At 42.4% G+C, this 14,780-nt stretch overlaps 4 protein-coding genes across 9 annotated transcripts in view; 2 read left to right on the top strand and 2 right to left on the bottom strand.

The window, feature by feature from the left end:
• The window catches only part of LOC143006113 (immunoglobulin lambda-1 light chain-like), a 59,586-nt gene that overhangs the window by 24,653 nt on the left and 20,153 nt on the right, over positions 1 to 14,780 (bottom strand). The window lies entirely within an intron of this gene.
• The window catches only part of LOC143006144 (immunoglobulin lambda-1 light chain-like), a 48,177-nt gene that overhangs the window by 17,508 nt on the left and 15,889 nt on the right, over positions 1 to 14,780 (top strand). The window lies entirely within an intron of this gene.
• On the top strand, positions 177 to 8,298 carry elavl1a (ELAV like RNA binding protein 1a). 3 transcript variants are annotated; one of them, XM_076157483.1, is made up of 7 exons: positions 177 to 344; positions 1,447 to 1,506; positions 3,589 to 3,769; positions 4,257 to 4,360; positions 4,969 to 5,122; positions 5,478 to 5,703; positions 5,806 to 8,298. In XM_076157483.1, the coding sequence occupies exons 2-7, from the start codon at positions 1,471 to 1,473 to the stop codon at positions 6,128 to 6,130; spliced, it is 1,026 nt and encodes a 341-aa protein (XP_076013598.1). In that variant the 5' UTR covers positions 177 to 344; positions 1,447 to 1,470; the 3' UTR covers positions 6,131 to 8,298. The 3 variants fall into 3 exon arrangements, with proteins under 3 accessions (XP_076013598.1, XP_076013597.1, XP_076013599.1); XM_076157482.1 differs by having other exon boundaries at positions 178 to 344; positions 3,577 to 3,769; XM_076157484.1 differs by lacking the exons at positions 177 to 344; positions 1,447 to 1,506; positions 4,257 to 4,360 and having other exon boundaries at positions 3,638 to 3,769.
• Positions 9,389 to 14,429, bottom strand: slc1a8b (solute carrier family 1 member 8b). Its single transcript, XM_076157426.1, has 11 exons — positions 14,265 to 14,429; positions 13,483 to 13,562; positions 12,980 to 13,195; positions 11,982 to 12,024; positions 11,622 to 11,835; positions 11,397 to 11,496; positions 10,832 to 11,065; positions 10,482 to 10,676; positions 10,240 to 10,374; positions 9,984 to 10,119; positions 9,389 to 9,535 (listed from the first exon to the last, which is right to left on the bottom strand). The coding sequence occupies exons 1-11, from the start codon at positions 14,427 to 14,429 to the stop codon at positions 9,389 to 9,391; spliced, it is 1,665 nt and encodes a 554-aa protein (XP_076013541.1).

Below are 14,780 nucleotides of genomic sequence, written 5' to 3' on the forward strand. Positions count from 1 at the left end.
TTGCACAAGTACGGCAGTTAATTGCTAGGCTATATGACCGTACTCATACCCCTATCCGTGACCACAATCGTTACCCAAACTGTATAAACGCGTAGAAATGTAAACAAGATGTAACAAACCTTTTGTAAACCTTCGGGAAGGTTCCACCTACTTCCCGCCTTGTTGTCGAATTTCGGGTGGAAAAAACGCGAGCTAGGTGGGCGTGCTGATTGCGTCACTATCTCCCGTTTGCTTCTTGGAGACGTCGGGCTGATTTGCTGCTTGGAAGCTCGCGTTATTCCTGCCGTGAAGAAAGGGGGAAATAAGAGAAAAGAGCAGGAACAGCAGCTCAACCCCCAAAGCTGGTAAGATATGCACTGTGGAAACATGGCAACTAAAACGCGGAGACGCGCTGTATTGCAGTATTGTTGACCAACGGCCTCCTGGGCCTGCAGCTAGGCCGCTGAGTGTTCGGCGCGTGGAGAGGATAGCTCTGTTGCGACTTTCTTCAAAATGGGGGCGCGGTGCGGATAGCTAGCCGGTGACAACCATTCTCTTACTCGCCTAGCGTTTATACCCGTAGCGAATGGGTGCGTTTGCGTAATATGTTAATTCGTGACTGTCTTTGAATGAGGACATTAACGTCTCCTTTCGAGGCAGTAATAAAGGGCAGAATCACATTGAGCTCAAATGGCTATCTGGCTAATGGTAGCCGGAAAGGCCTCTGCACGATAACGCCTTCACAATTCACGTGCCAATAAAAAGATAAAGCAACACTAATTTATTTATTTTTGTATTTGATGTGTATGACATTTAATGTCGTTTTTTTCTGAATATAGCAACTTAAACATCCTTGCGTCAATTACACTTGTTTGTGTCAACACCGAATACTATAAACCCAAATGGTCCCAATGACCGTGGAGCTCTGGCGCATTTTGCAGGGACACGGCACTTATAAAACGCTTCTTTTGTCAGGAAACTGACACGGTGTTATTATTGCTTACCACTGTGGTCAATGGAACTGATCCCGTTTACAGGGATGTTTGTGTTTGGTCAGACTTTCGGATCGTGTGTTTGATCTGGGAACATCTGGGTGTCATAATCTTATCTTTCTTTACAAGACTATCAGAGTAAATTATGAAGGCATCTCTGCTTTCTTTGTTCCTGCATTCGGATACAAACAGACAGTGAATGCATCAGTTAGATGACACACAGGATTTAATTAAGTACAGTGTAGTAACACTACTGTACTCCTATTGCAGTTACATTGTACTGATTTACTCTCAGCACTATCTCTGACCATGATAAGTCTTGTCAGGTTTCCGCAACATCTCAAATGTGAGCAATTTTGACCAATGTATACATCGTTTGTGTCCTGTTCTTCAGAAAACAAATTTGCTTGTTCACCTCCAACTTGACCTTTACCTTAAACCCTCCATTAATTGCTTTTGTTTTATACCCACCCAGCTTCAAGAGCAGTGGAGTGTCTTCATGGCAGTTCGTCGAGGACACAATAGGTACTTGAAAGTGAGTAAAGATATGGAATTCAATGTTTAAAATTGTATTACAGTCTTTGGGTGTTTAGTTTGTTGACAAAGTCTCTTTGATTGATAGCTATTGGTTTGTTTGATTTAAGTTATTGGAGCAGTTTTGTACTCTTCTATGCTGTGCACATGGCAGTTCCACGTGATAAATTAGTGATGATAAAGATGATGGGGCCATACACGATGATGCAGCCAAGTTGAGAGCTCTGAACGCTGGAACTAATAACTTAGTATTCGCCAAAACTGAGATGGCATTGAGAGGAACCAGTAACATGTGCACATGCCAGCTCCCACTAGCTTTGTCCATGATTACTGGCTTAATACAAGACTCATTCATCCGCTCCCTCTTGGGTCATGTGCTTTACCCCACCAGAATAACCAATCACAACCCCTCTCATGCATGAATGGACCTCTGTTGGGTTGACCACTGGACTGGTTCCCTTTTAATGACCTTATGCCATTTCAGTCACTGGCCACTGCGTCTTGGTTGCTGGTGGACATTGTTAATAGACTTATAGTCTGTGGTCTCGTCAATTAGCAAACATGTGACTGCGGGTAATTTTGTGATAAAGGATGCATTTCCAAAATGTCCTAATGTGTAGCATTTATTTTTACATTGGCTCCCATAGGCTGACTTCCTTGAGGAAAGCCCTGCAGTGAAATCATTTGCAGTTCAACCTTTTACAGTTCAAGGCTCATGTCTTTGGTGAATGCTTGCCTAAATTTTAAGAGTTTCAAATACAGCCTTATTACTCGTTATCATGATAGAAGTCAATAATGGTTTATAAACTGACAGAAAAACATTTAAAATTACAGGAAAAGTGTTGCCGTCAAGTTAAGCTATACAGGCTGTACACTGTTGATAAAAACACTGTTGATAGAGAAACTATTACTATTTACTACAACTAAAACAGCTCACTCTTCTCCTCATATACAGCTCTTTGTTGTTTTACATCATCCCTAAAACCCCTCAACCATGTAAAACCTATTTTTTTTGTCATTTTCGGCTTTATATGTGCGTGGATAAACAGTTGGACCCAATATTTCATTCTTCTATCACAGCCAGTAAGGCTGTTACCGGCTTGCTTGGCCGGGTTCATATATTTCTTAGACCTTAGGTTGTGGTTTTGCACAATCAGTGCTTTCCAAGTGATTTTAACATTTGTTTTTGATAAATGTTGAAAGCCTTTTTTGTAAGGATGCATTTGGTTTTGTGTTGTGTATGTGTGTGTTCTAGCTTCAAAGCATTTTCCTTGTCAGACAGAGGTATAATGGGTTTAGCTTAGGTCACTGGGTACATGTAAGGTCGGAGTAAATGGATACATTTCAGAAAAGCTGTGAGACATCTGTGCCAGGTTGATTTGTAGCACCAGCTTCTGGTACCGAATGGAAAGAAATCCGTAAGACTGTACAAATCTAGAGGCTAGATATGTATGGAGGGGGGCACGTCAGATAGGTCAGCTGGCTGCCATGAATCGGGTGAGTTTACTGCCCTCAGTGAAGTTTTCTGCACTGTAATTAAAGAAGCTTTTAACATTACAACTCAGATTCACAGTGATGTCGTGTACCTAAATTTTTCAGGGTTTTATAAATATAAAGTTTCAACAGATTCCTTGTCTATAGGCAGAAGCAGACACAAACACAATGTTTTCCAAGACAATCTGGTTGTCTGACAGACACTTTTTGCATGTGCAACACTAACTAAATATGTTCACCAGATCGACTGGTGCAAACGTCCCAGGATAAACAAATGTAAAGAAAAAGAGACTTTTCTTTTCGAGACTACCTACTTTTCCAGCCACACTACAGCTCAAAGAGAGAAGCTCTTATTACAAACACTTATTTAACAGATAGACCACAGTGTTTTGGCACGAACAGTCCAACAGAAAGCTACAATAACAACGTTTGGGTCCTCCATGGTGTGCGTGCGTGCGTGCGTGCGTGCGTGCGTGCGTGCGTGCGTGCGTGCGTGCGTGCGTGCGTGCGTGCGTGCGCGCGCGCGCTGTACATGGCGTACTTACCTGGTTTTGATGCTTTCCTTTCGGCCCCTCTGGCCAACATGCAGGAGGTGTACGACATGTCAAACGGTTATGAGGACCACATGGGAGGGGAGGAGGGCAAAGACGCCAAGACCAACCTGATCGTGAACTACCTGCCTCAGAGCATGACGCAGGACGAGCTGCGGAGCCTCTTCAGCAGCATCGGAGAGGTGGAGTCCGCCAAGCTCATTCGAGACAAAGTCGCAGGTAGGCTCCTTTCTGGAACGTTAACGCTTTGTGATAGACAGACTAGAGGCCGATGATTGAGTTAGTTGGGAACAAGCCTGTGAATGTATGAACGGCGCTTTAGAACACGCCAGATTTGACTTCTGCCCTCCCGCGGTTTGGCCCGTCATTTTCACGACGATTTAAATCTGTGTGTTTTCTTGTGTCCTCAGAGATTTACGATCACTCTTTTATTCATTTATTTTTTTACTCAAAAGATAACCCAGCTGGATTTTTGTGCTACTGCTTGAGTTGCGTATTAGTTTGTTCAAATTTGCCGCCATACTCTTGTTTTATTTATCCCAACCAGTCCACCGCTGTTTACCTGAAGTGAGTTTCTTTGCTTGTACCAACTGGCATGCAATGTTGAGCTTTGTTTTAGTTTGAACTATTTATTTGTTTGCAGTTTTTTTGAACTATCCAACGTTTTTTTTTGTTTTATTTTATTGTTTTCCTTTTTTTTCTCTAGGCCACAGTTTAGGGTACGGATTTGTTAACTATCTTAACCCTAGTGATGCAGACAGAGCTATCAGTACACTGAATGGACTAAGGCTACAGTCCAAAACTATCAAGGTAACGTGCAATAAGGTGTTCTACAATTCTCAAAGCAAAGATGTCATGTCATATAACTCTCCTGTGGCTCCTGTGCTGTCCGCTAACTAGCTAGTACATGTCAGCCAGAGGAAGTGATACTGCTTTGTATAGCTCACTAGCTGCACTGTCTGACATGTCTGAGTTTTGCTTTCATTTGACTGACCTTATGTTCTACATTCGACCAAATCCAATGTAAAATATTTCAGTCCTAAGAATGACTTTCTGGAGCCGTTTGGTTTTATTTGTTGTGTTGTTGCTTCCCCATGCTTCAGACGATGCATTTCCCTCAGACTGAACTCTTTTAAGGCCACCCAGGCGACAGTTTGCTCATAAGAAAGAGAGAAAAAAAACGGCAATAGATTATTTGTATCACTTTTGTTTTATCTGCATTGAGTGTGGTTTGGAAAAGAAACGTAAACAAGGATTGCTGTCCAGTGTCAGGAGAGTCACTTTAAAACACAATGAAGTATTTGAAGATGGCAACATTTAGAAGTATTTGGTTAAAAATTATTCAGTTTTGGATTATTTTTTTTGTGTGTGTGTGCGCGCTGTGTGTTAATGAAGCTGTTATCTCATCCTGTTCTCAGGTGTCATATGCACGGCCCAGCTCTGACACAATCAAGGATGCCAACCTGTATATCAGTGGACTGCCCAAGTCCATGACCCAGAAGGACGTGGAGGACATGTTCTCCCGTTTTGGCCACATCATTAACTCCCGCGTGCTTGTTGACCAGGCAACAGGTATGACGAGTCTGCCCCATTGTTTCATTCTCAAACTGTAGACGACATCTTCATTTGGCTGTTTCCATCACTGGAACAAAAAAAACACGTATTTCTGCATCGATTCCGTGTATTTAGCTGCTCAACAGAAAGCTTGTCTTAAGTCATGTCCAGCTGCTTCCAGGATGCTTGGCTGACATTTTTCCACCCTGTAAAACAAGGAAGACTAAGACAAAAGTTGCACAAATAAGTTCAACCTTTCATCTCAAACTCTGCTGTATTTACATTTCTTTTCACAAAGTCGCACTGAAATATGTCGTCAAGCTCGAGGCTTCTCTGAAGTTTCCCTGAAGTGACCAGCTGCTCTTTTATCCAGGTTTGTCCCGCGGGGTGGCATTCATCAGGTTTGACAAGCGGTCAGAAGCAGAGGATGCCGTTAAAAGCCTGAATGGACAAAAGCCGCCTGGAGTGGCCGAGCCAATCACAGTGAAGTTTGCTGCCAACCCAAACCAGGTGAAGAACACCCAGATCGTCCCTCAGCTTTACCACAACCAGTCCAGACGTTTCGGAGGGCCTCTCCATCACCAGGCACAGCGGTTCAGGTGAGCGAATGTGCACACACACACATAGATTGCGATGATATCATTGATAAAGATTTCATATAATAATTAAAGTCTATAATTGCTCCAAAATGTAATTGCTAGGTTCTCCCCAATGGGTGTTGATCACATGGGGGGCATGGGAGGCGTCGGCGTCCCTGGGAACTCATCATCCGGCTGGTGCATCTTCATCTACAACCTGGGCCAGGACGCAGACGAGAGCATCCTGTGGCAGATGTTCGGCCCCTTTGGCGCCGTCACCAACGTCAAGGTGATCCGAGACTTCAACACCAACAAGTGCAAGGGCTTCGGCTTCGTCACCATGACGAACTACGAGGAGGCGGCCATGGCCATCGCAAGCCTCAACGGCTACCGACTCGGAGACAAGATCCTGCAAGTGTCCTTTAAGACCAACAAGGGCCACAAGTAGAGCGAGCCGGACAATCGTGTGTTTGAGAGAGGGAAAGAACCATGTGCAAGGCTGGAAGTGGGCAAAGTCTGGCACAGTTATGTGGTTTTAATTCTATTGAGATTCTGAGATATACTCTTCTGCACCTTTGTATGTGTCTAATAAGGATCTAGACATCGTTTTGTTTTATTTTTTTGTTCTTTGCTTTATTTCCTACTTTTATCTTTGTACTCATGCTTGGGAGTTGAGGACACTCAGTAGTTTTAATTTAATTCTTATCGAGAGGATCGGGCAACGATCCCGAGGTATTCTGACCAATTTTCTTAGGCTAAAATGTTGTCTGCGTGTTGCATGTACAGTAGAATCCCTAAGGACTAAACCCAGTGGTCGGCTCTGCACCGCGTGTGTCGGATTATTTGTTTTGTGGCCTAAAAGAAAGCAAGGAACAATATTGTGGGTTTGCTTTTGCAGAAGCTGTGCTCTGTCCTGTCCCTCCCGGTTCTAGTAGAAATAGATGCCTTAATTTATCATTCAGCATACACTTCCCACACTAAGAGCAAAGCACTTTTAACCAGGTTTTAGGTAAGGATGATATCAGTCTTTTTGATGTTAATCTATGACTTTGGCGCCCCCTGCTGTCTAAAACAGGTCCAGCTCTGAAGGGAAGATGTTTGTTGTTGTGTTAATCCTTCTGTGGAATGTCTTTTTATAAGTTTATTACAGTACGGTTGAAAGTGACCGTGAGTCAGTGAGGAGTGGATTAAGATGGACCAAAGACAGGGAGAGAATTGAACCTATAACCCAGATCGGTCTACAAATTTTCAAGAGGTAAATGTTTATGTTTTTGAGTGTTAATTTTGTTTGTTTTTTGAGGTACTAAGATTATATCAAAGGTTGACTGAGGACGCCGCCTGTTGCTGTTCTGTTTTTTTTCTTTGAAGTTTCTGTTTTGTTTGAAACTCTTTTCTTTAGAAGCACAGGATTATATTTGTTAAGTTACAAACTTGTTTAAACGAGTGCTTATCAAGTGTTTGGAGACATTTACTGGCCTTGATTGATTTCAGTTAGATTTGCTTTATTTTCTTTTTTGTTTCATTTGTTTCAATTTGAACAAAAAACATTAAATTTTATTTTGTTTTGCTGAACGTTTTGTTTTGTTTGTTTCTTTTTTTTTAATTTACATATAGATTTTGTAAAGCTCTGTTAATGTTTCCAGTGCTTGGTCATCATTTGTGACCATATATCTGGGTTTCAGTGGTTTTCAGTGTTTGGTAAGCTAAACGGAGAACATACCTGAAAGAGATTCATGTTTCTCACCTGTTAAGTGAATGAAGTACTACATTTTAACCACTTACAGGTAACACGACTTTACTTTTACATGGAGATTCAGAGGGAAGTCAATGTCCGTATAATATTTCACTAAGCAACATTTCTCAGATGGCTGAGGAGTAGGTGATGACTACAGTATTAAGCAGATTTAAAATGGAAACTTGCTTCCAGGTATATGTTAAACCATTGTTAGTAGATTGTTAGGATTTTGTTTTGGTCATCTGACCTGTTAAACAGGAGTCAGACCTGTATTATTACTGTATTAAACAGTATTTGAGAGTTCAACCCTGCAAAACTCTACACAGCACTCAAACCTCTGTCTGATTCAAGCTAATGGTTATAACATTTTGAGAATAATTCTTCTTCAGCTTCATTCACACCACAATCGTCTATTCGGAGAAGAAAAATGTCGTTTCAGAGCTGAGCCGTTTCCTTTCATTCGAGAACCAGTATATGTGATGTGTGGACGTACGTTCCAGACTTAAAAGTAGCTATTTTCCTTGGAATGATTCCTTTGACCCTTTGCTGGTATCAAGGCCTTTGAAATGTGTTCCCCTTCTTGAAGGAGTTGTCTCAGCAAGAAGCTTCAAATTTAGGTCTTAAAGCACATTTGTATTTTTGATTTCCATGTTGCTTTTATTTCACAATTGTTTAACTTTGTGCAATAGTTCTCAACTTGCTAAAAGCAGGTAAGAGAATGTTGGAGTCTTTTGACTGTCATCCTTTTTGAAGTACTTTTCTACTGATGTGTTACTGCTTACACATTTCTCAGCAAAACCAGTTGGAGTTGCACAAAACATGCAAATGATGGTTGATGGTGTATTATAGGTCGGAGGAGGCACAAATAATTTATTTGACAATGTATGAGGTAATATTTGTTACTTATTGAAGTGTTTTTAATGTCTTTTTTTTCTTTTTTTTAATGAATGCCACGTTGGTGTCCATAAACTGTCTTGGATCATTTCAATAAACACGTGGTGGCTTTTTTAAATTGGAATGAGGTATGTCTTTTTAGATGCTAAGTGATTACAAAGACTGATTTGTATTCATTTTTCACCTCACCAGTTTAAGGGCACTACACTGTCATCTACTGCTACTCTGACTTCTTTTCTTTACCTGTAATAGAGCCACATAAGTATCACTCGACACTAAACGTAATGCAGAAACATCAACGCAACAACCAAGGGATTAAGTAGAAGCATGAAAGCTTTCTGTTGAGTCCTAATATCGTTGTAGCATGCACCTCAAAAAGAAGGGTCCACAGCCAAATACGACCTCATGTACACTAAAATTCACATTTATGTTCAGTCTCATGGAATACGCAAGATAAAAAATCAACCATTGACCGGGATTTGAATTCAAGAGTTTTTATTAGAACACACAAAGAATGTCATAAATCAAAACAAAAGACATAGTAGAAAAGCACAAATGATCTCCAATATAATGTTAATATGCTATCCATAAATGTCTCCTCTCACGTTCATGTCTGAAGGTTCTCATAACTTTGATTTCTTCACCATGTTCTACTTTTGAGAACAAGTTAAGGCAACTCAGGACCTCGACTGAAGCCTGAACTAAACCTAAATCGAAACAAGCCTACTCTGTCACCAGTATGTGCTGTCATCGCAGCACATTATCCTGGCTGCAGGTACAATACAAATTGTGCAATTGCTGTGTGAATTGGGTATTTTGTGAAGCTCAAGTATTCCCTCACAAACCCAGTTTACCATATTGCGGTCATCCAGGCACACATGCATGGAGACATACTTTGGAATGGCACAGGCACATATACTTAAGACCTAAACCCAAACAGCACAGTGAGCTCAGAGGCCCTCAACTGTTTGTGTTTGTCAGTGTGTTGTCAGTTTTGAAACTTAGGTTTGAGGGACTTGGCTGATCCATGTGATTCCGTGTGAGGCAGCATTCCCTGTTGTCCATACTATAAAAGTGTCAGACTTGGCAGAGGTTGTAACAGGGCACAGCTTTCTCCAGCACGTTGTCTCCATCCACCTCAAACACATAATCGCAGCGCTGGACGATCAGAGGTGCCTCAGACAGCGCCACACTTTGATTGCCAAAGGAGATTATTGTGTCTCTCTGTAGAAAAGATGCAATCAGCATGATAGTTCATTAAGACAGGTAGACATTAGATACCAAACATTTTGAACTGCATCAAAAAAAGGCCCCAGAAATTAAAAGAATTAGTGGGGTAAAAACCGCCCACAGTGATTAGCAGCATTCATTTGTGAACATCATCACATTCACAATCTCAGTTTGTGTTTCAGCTTGTGGGCAATATATTCATTTTTGCTTTTAAATTGAAACACACAGCATCATACATACACATTGAAGCAGCACAGCAAGTATAATGACTATAATATAAACAGCATTGGGAAATTGGTGGGAGTTCATAGTAGTATTATAGTCTTATCGATTTGGACCTAAAATCATCTTTTTTGTGCAAAATTGTAGAGTTGTTGTGGTATGAAGGTGAAACATAAATACACATATGCGCTGTAAGTACTACATAAGCTCTCCTCCTTACGCGTTTGGGGCCTCCTCCATTACTGGCAGCAGTGGTGACAGTAGTTGGTTTCTCAAAGTCCTTCCTACAAACATGTGCCATGATCCCTGCAGCTAAGGCGTCACCAAGGACATTGATCATGGTTCGGAAGCGATCACTGCGAATCAGGTAGAGGAAATATACTTATTAGTATGAAAACACATCTCTCCAACATTGCACAAACATTCTTACTTCACTATTGCTCTTATGATACATGTAAAATGTAAATGGGACTCACAGAACCCAGTCAATGGCCACAATTAAAGAGATGTCAGCAGGCGGTAACCCCACAGAGGTCAGGACAATCACCATGGTTACCAGACCTGCTTGAGGTATCCCAGCTGCGCCGATGCTGGCTGCTGTTGCGGTTATACTGGTGAGAAATGACTGAGGTTAGAGGTGCAAAAGGCAATGAGGTCGTAACATCACACACTCATCATGTCAGCAGAGCAGAGTGAGGAAACACATATTTCTTCTCACCTAATAGTCACCAGCTGGCCAAAGTCCAGGTCATACTCGTTGACCTGAGCAATAAAGATGGCCGCCACCGCCTCATAAAGGGCCGTCCCGTCCATGTTAATAGTAGCTCCCACTGGCAGCACAAAGCGAGCGATCTGCCTGTCCACACCACAATTCTCCAAGAGACACTTCATGGTGATTGGTAAGGTGGCTGAGCTGCAGAGGACGAAAACAAAGGCAATGGAGGTTACGACCCACACATGAGACGAGTAAATTCATTCTTCTTGGATCAAGAGCTCGAATATAGCCACTACACTGTCTTTCCTATGATAAAAAAGCAAAAAAACATTGCGAGACCTGTCCCTACTGACCTGGACGAGGTTGCTAGTGCGATGACAAGCGCCTGCAGCAGCCCTCTGATGTAGGTGAAGGGGTTTTTGCCAGTGAAGAAGTAAAAGAAGAGAGGCAGGAGGATAAGGCCGTGCACAAACAGACCAGACAGGACAGTGATGAAGTACATGCCCAGCTTCTCTCCCAAGTGAGCCGGGTCATGCATGTCTAGAATCTTCCCTGCCACCAAGAACACAATGCCGAAGGGGAAGTACCTGTAGAGGAGAGGAGAGGAGAGGAGAGGAGAGGAGAGGGGGTAAGTTCAGTTCATGTTATGCCATCCACAATCCCCAGCAAACTGTACTTGCATGTGAGATTACTGAGCACGGAGCATCCTGTAATCTCATTTAAACGAACGTCTCCTTGCATCATTCTTGCAGGTATAATCTAGCAGTTCACTTTAATCTGTTCCCACAGCGAAAGGGCAATTCAGACGACGCTCTTCACTGCCTTGCTGTTCGATGTTAATTTTAGACATAATCTGGTTGAGCTCCGTAAATAGTGTGTTGTGTTGCAGAACGCTCAAGGAGGCAGCAAGAAGCTCACCACATGGCTGCGTTAATGATCTTCATGACACACTCGTTGATGCACTGACACACGTTGACGAGCGGCGCCCCACGTTCTCCCATTTTTCCCAGCAGCAGACCTGCACAAGGCAACACAGATCCCTGAGTGTGCTTAAATGTATGTGATGCTGTGAATATACATGACATGTTTTGTGTATTTGCTGAGCGTTATTGTGCTTAAATGCATTTTAATATTTTGTCTTACCCATGGTGGCTGAGAAGATGACAATCCCCAGGACGTTCATGCCCTTGCTGGTGCTGGGGCGGATTTTATACTTGATGTCAGGAGCAGGGGTGATCTCCAGGAAGACAGGATGGCCCAGTTTAGGGTTGTGGTAATCCGGCATGATGTACACATAGTTGGCTTGAGACTCTTTTAAATCGGAGTTCTGCACAATGGGCACCAGTTCTGTTTTGTACTGGGGTAGGGTGAAATGGAACAACAACAAGGGATGGTTAATAAGTGCAAATTTGCAGTAGAAAGCCTCAAACGCTGTAGCTATTGAGTTTAATCATAGTAGTTTGAACATTTTGGTGTCCAAAAACTGCTATGTCTTCCACTGACCTGCTGGAAGGTGGCTTCTATCAAGTTTGAGGGGATCATGTTTCTGTAAAAGATAGACAGCAGCATCAGATCACATCTGTGGTGCAATATACAACCCAACCTGTATAAATGCATTGCTTGCCAGTGATTCTGACCTCATGTCATGATTTCTATGCTCTTATTTTCAAGTGCTGGTCTATTTCGAAAACAACAAATACAGAGATCTAGATGTTGAATTGAGATGAATTGGTAAGGTGAAGGAAGGTGTCGGACTCTGTATACAAGTACAATGACTCTGAAGCCAGCCAGCAAGCCTATCAAACACGTAAGAGGACAAAAAGACACACATGTCTGCAGACACAGCTTTCCAAAATAATCTAGTTAAAGTATAATGGGATCTCTTACATGAATGTCCCTGCAGTAAGCCCGTGTACACACACACACACACACACACACACACACACACACACACACACACACACACACACACACACACACACACACTATGAGGTCTATAATACAAAGGATAAAAGCTCACAAGTACAGGCTTAACAGATCACAGTTAAACGATTCCCTATTCATAGGCTACCAGGTGCGTAGGCGTGACGCTGCATTATTTTACATGCACTTGTTTTGTTTGCCTTCTCAAAGGTGTTGAGTGCTGAAATGCTACCACCACTAACTAGAAGACTGGCCTTCCTACATTCAATTCAGACGAGTTTCACCATATCTTTCTTAATGAGTCATTGTAGGTTTTACTTTTTGAGAATATTCCCTTGGGATCTACAGAAGAATTTAACAGTCTGTTATAAGACAACACACTTTGTGGAGTTGTTTATTGCGCAGTGATTGTGCCTACGTTGTTGTGAAAGACATTATGTCAGCACCCAGGATCTAACTGAGCCCATAAGATTTTGCGATTAAGGAGCTTCCCCGTTAGAGATGGCAACAGGAGTTCAGTACGTTTGAAATGCAACTATGCTGTAGCAACAAAAGTGCTTGTGTGTGTGAATTTGTACCTTATCAGGTCCAGCAGAGCATCAGCTGAGGTCATGACAGGCCCAGAACTGGCATGGTGCCCCTCCTTCTCCGAGCCCGTCCCTGGGTGAATGATGAGCACCAGCACAATGCCGACAATGACGGCAATGAAGGTTGTCCACAGGTAGTAGGTGACTGTCAGGACGCCAAGCCGCCCGCTAGCCTTGGTGTCCATGGCTGACAGGCCTGACATGAGACTAGAATGGCAGAAGGAAGTGAGGTGATTAATGTTAGGTGACAGCTTGAACCCCATTTTAACTCATATTATCTACAATGCAGATTGTGCACGAGAGCATATTGACTTAATGGGACTCTATGTCAGTTTACAAGTCTGCGATGGATCTTTGTTTAGTTGCTGCCGGGCTTTTTGCTTCCCGGGTGATGGCAATACAGTATAACACTATAAAGGATATAATAACAGCTTTAAAATTGCTTTTCATATGAGACTAGTCCAGTTACACACATGTTAGGAGTGCTGCATTACCTGGAGGTGATGAGGGGTAGAATCAACATCTTTAGCATCCTCATCAGCAGCTCACCAGGGAAGGAAAAGTAGATCTTGGCCTGTAATACAGAAATTGTTTGATTGTTTGATTTTGTTGTCTATGCTTTATGTCAAACCTTGTTTGAGTTACATATGTACACCAGTTCCTCTTTTCAATTAGGCTCTGGTGTTACAGTTACAGTAAAGATTTCTGAGGCAAGTTTGTGAAAAAAAGAGAATATTTGATAAATTTAGTATATAACCAAAAGAAATAAGTAAACAGTACAGGATGCTACTGCTGTATGTGTTGCTGCCATTCACAAGTATGCATTTCATGACACACTCACTACTAAGGGTGCGAAAAACACAAACATCCTTCAAAAAGATCGAAAGCTGACCACCATCCATCCATCTATCCATCCCTCCCTCTCTCCACCCATCCATTCATCCCTACACATTACGATCATTTGGCAGACGCTTTTATCCAAAGCGACTTACATTACATTACCACCCTTCGCAGAGGGGGGAGCAATTGAGGGTTCGGTGTCTTGCTCAGGGGCACCTCGGCAGACTCGAACCAGCGACCCTCCGGATCCCAAGCTGAAGCTCTACCCACTGAGCTACTGCCTCCCACACACATGCAAACATACATACATACATACATACATACATACATACATACATACATACATACATACATACATACATACATACATACATACATACATACATACATACATACATACATACATACATACATACATACATACATACATACATACCTGTGTGGACAGGTTAAATGACCTGAGGACAAATCCAAGCACACAGCCTGTCACCACAGCAAGGACAGAGAGTGTCAGCAGTCCGTTCCTCTTGCAGTAGTCTTTCACATACTGCCGGGTTTTTACCAACACCCCTCTCTGAACCAACTTCTTCAAACACTCCATCCTGATTCTGTTTGTGTTCCACAAGAACAGTTCCTTAGCCAGTGAGTGTGATCTTATGACAGTCCAGTCTCATACTGAAGAGCTCATCGAGTCAAAAAGAGGAAGTGTTGACTAATTGATTCCTGGTAAAGCATTCCCTAAAAGGATTATCCCTATGCCATGCTAGCATAGGCTCCTCTGCAGCCATCCAGGCTTAAAGGAGCTTAACACAACACAGCAGCACTGATTAACACGCGTTATTCCTACCTGCCTCTAAGTGATTCCAATCATAAGATACAGTGGGTGCTTGCACTTTAACCTCTGTGACCTCTTACGACACGCCTTTTCAAAGACACCTCTCACTCAATTGGT

The sequence above is a fragment of the Genypterus blacodes genome, unplaced genomic scaffold (assembly GCF_046128005.1).
Source record: "Genypterus blacodes isolate CSIRO-AG114 ecotype Tasmania unplaced genomic scaffold, CSIRO-AGI_Gbla_v1 ptg000073l_1, whole genome shotgun sequence".
NCBI lineage: Eukaryota > Metazoa > Chordata > Actinopteri > Ophidiiformes > Ophidiidae > Genypterus > Genypterus blacodes.

What these genes read in the sequence shown, in the direction of transcription:
- elavl1a (XM_076157482.1), top strand. Translation starts at nt 1,471, where the DNA reads ATGGCAGTTCGTCGAGGACACAATAGGTACTTGAAA. An exon ending in GACACAATAGGTACTTGAAA is followed by an intron (nt 1,507 to 3,576) that starts GTGAGTAAAGAT and finishes TCGGCCCCTCTG; the next exon opens with GCCAACATGCAGGAGGTGTA. An exon ending in GCTTGTTGACCAGGCAACAG is followed by an intron (nt 5,123 to 5,477) that starts GTATGACGAGTC and finishes TCTTTTATCCAG; the next exon opens with GTTTGTCCCGCGGGGTGGCA.
- slc1a8b (XM_076157426.1), bottom strand. Translation starts at nt 14,429, where the DNA reads ATGGAGTGTTTGAAGAAGTTGGTTCAGAGAGGGGTGTTGGTAAAAACC. An exon ending in ATCATTAACGCAGCCATGTG is followed by an intron (nt 11,066 to 11,396) that starts GTGAGCTTCTTG and finishes TCTCCTCTACAG; the next exon opens with GTACTTCCCCTTCGGCATTG. An exon ending in GCACTAGCAACCTCGTCCAG is followed by an intron (nt 10,677 to 10,831) that starts GTCAGTAGGGAC and finishes CGTCCTCTGCAG; the next exon opens with CTCAGCCACCTTACCAATCA.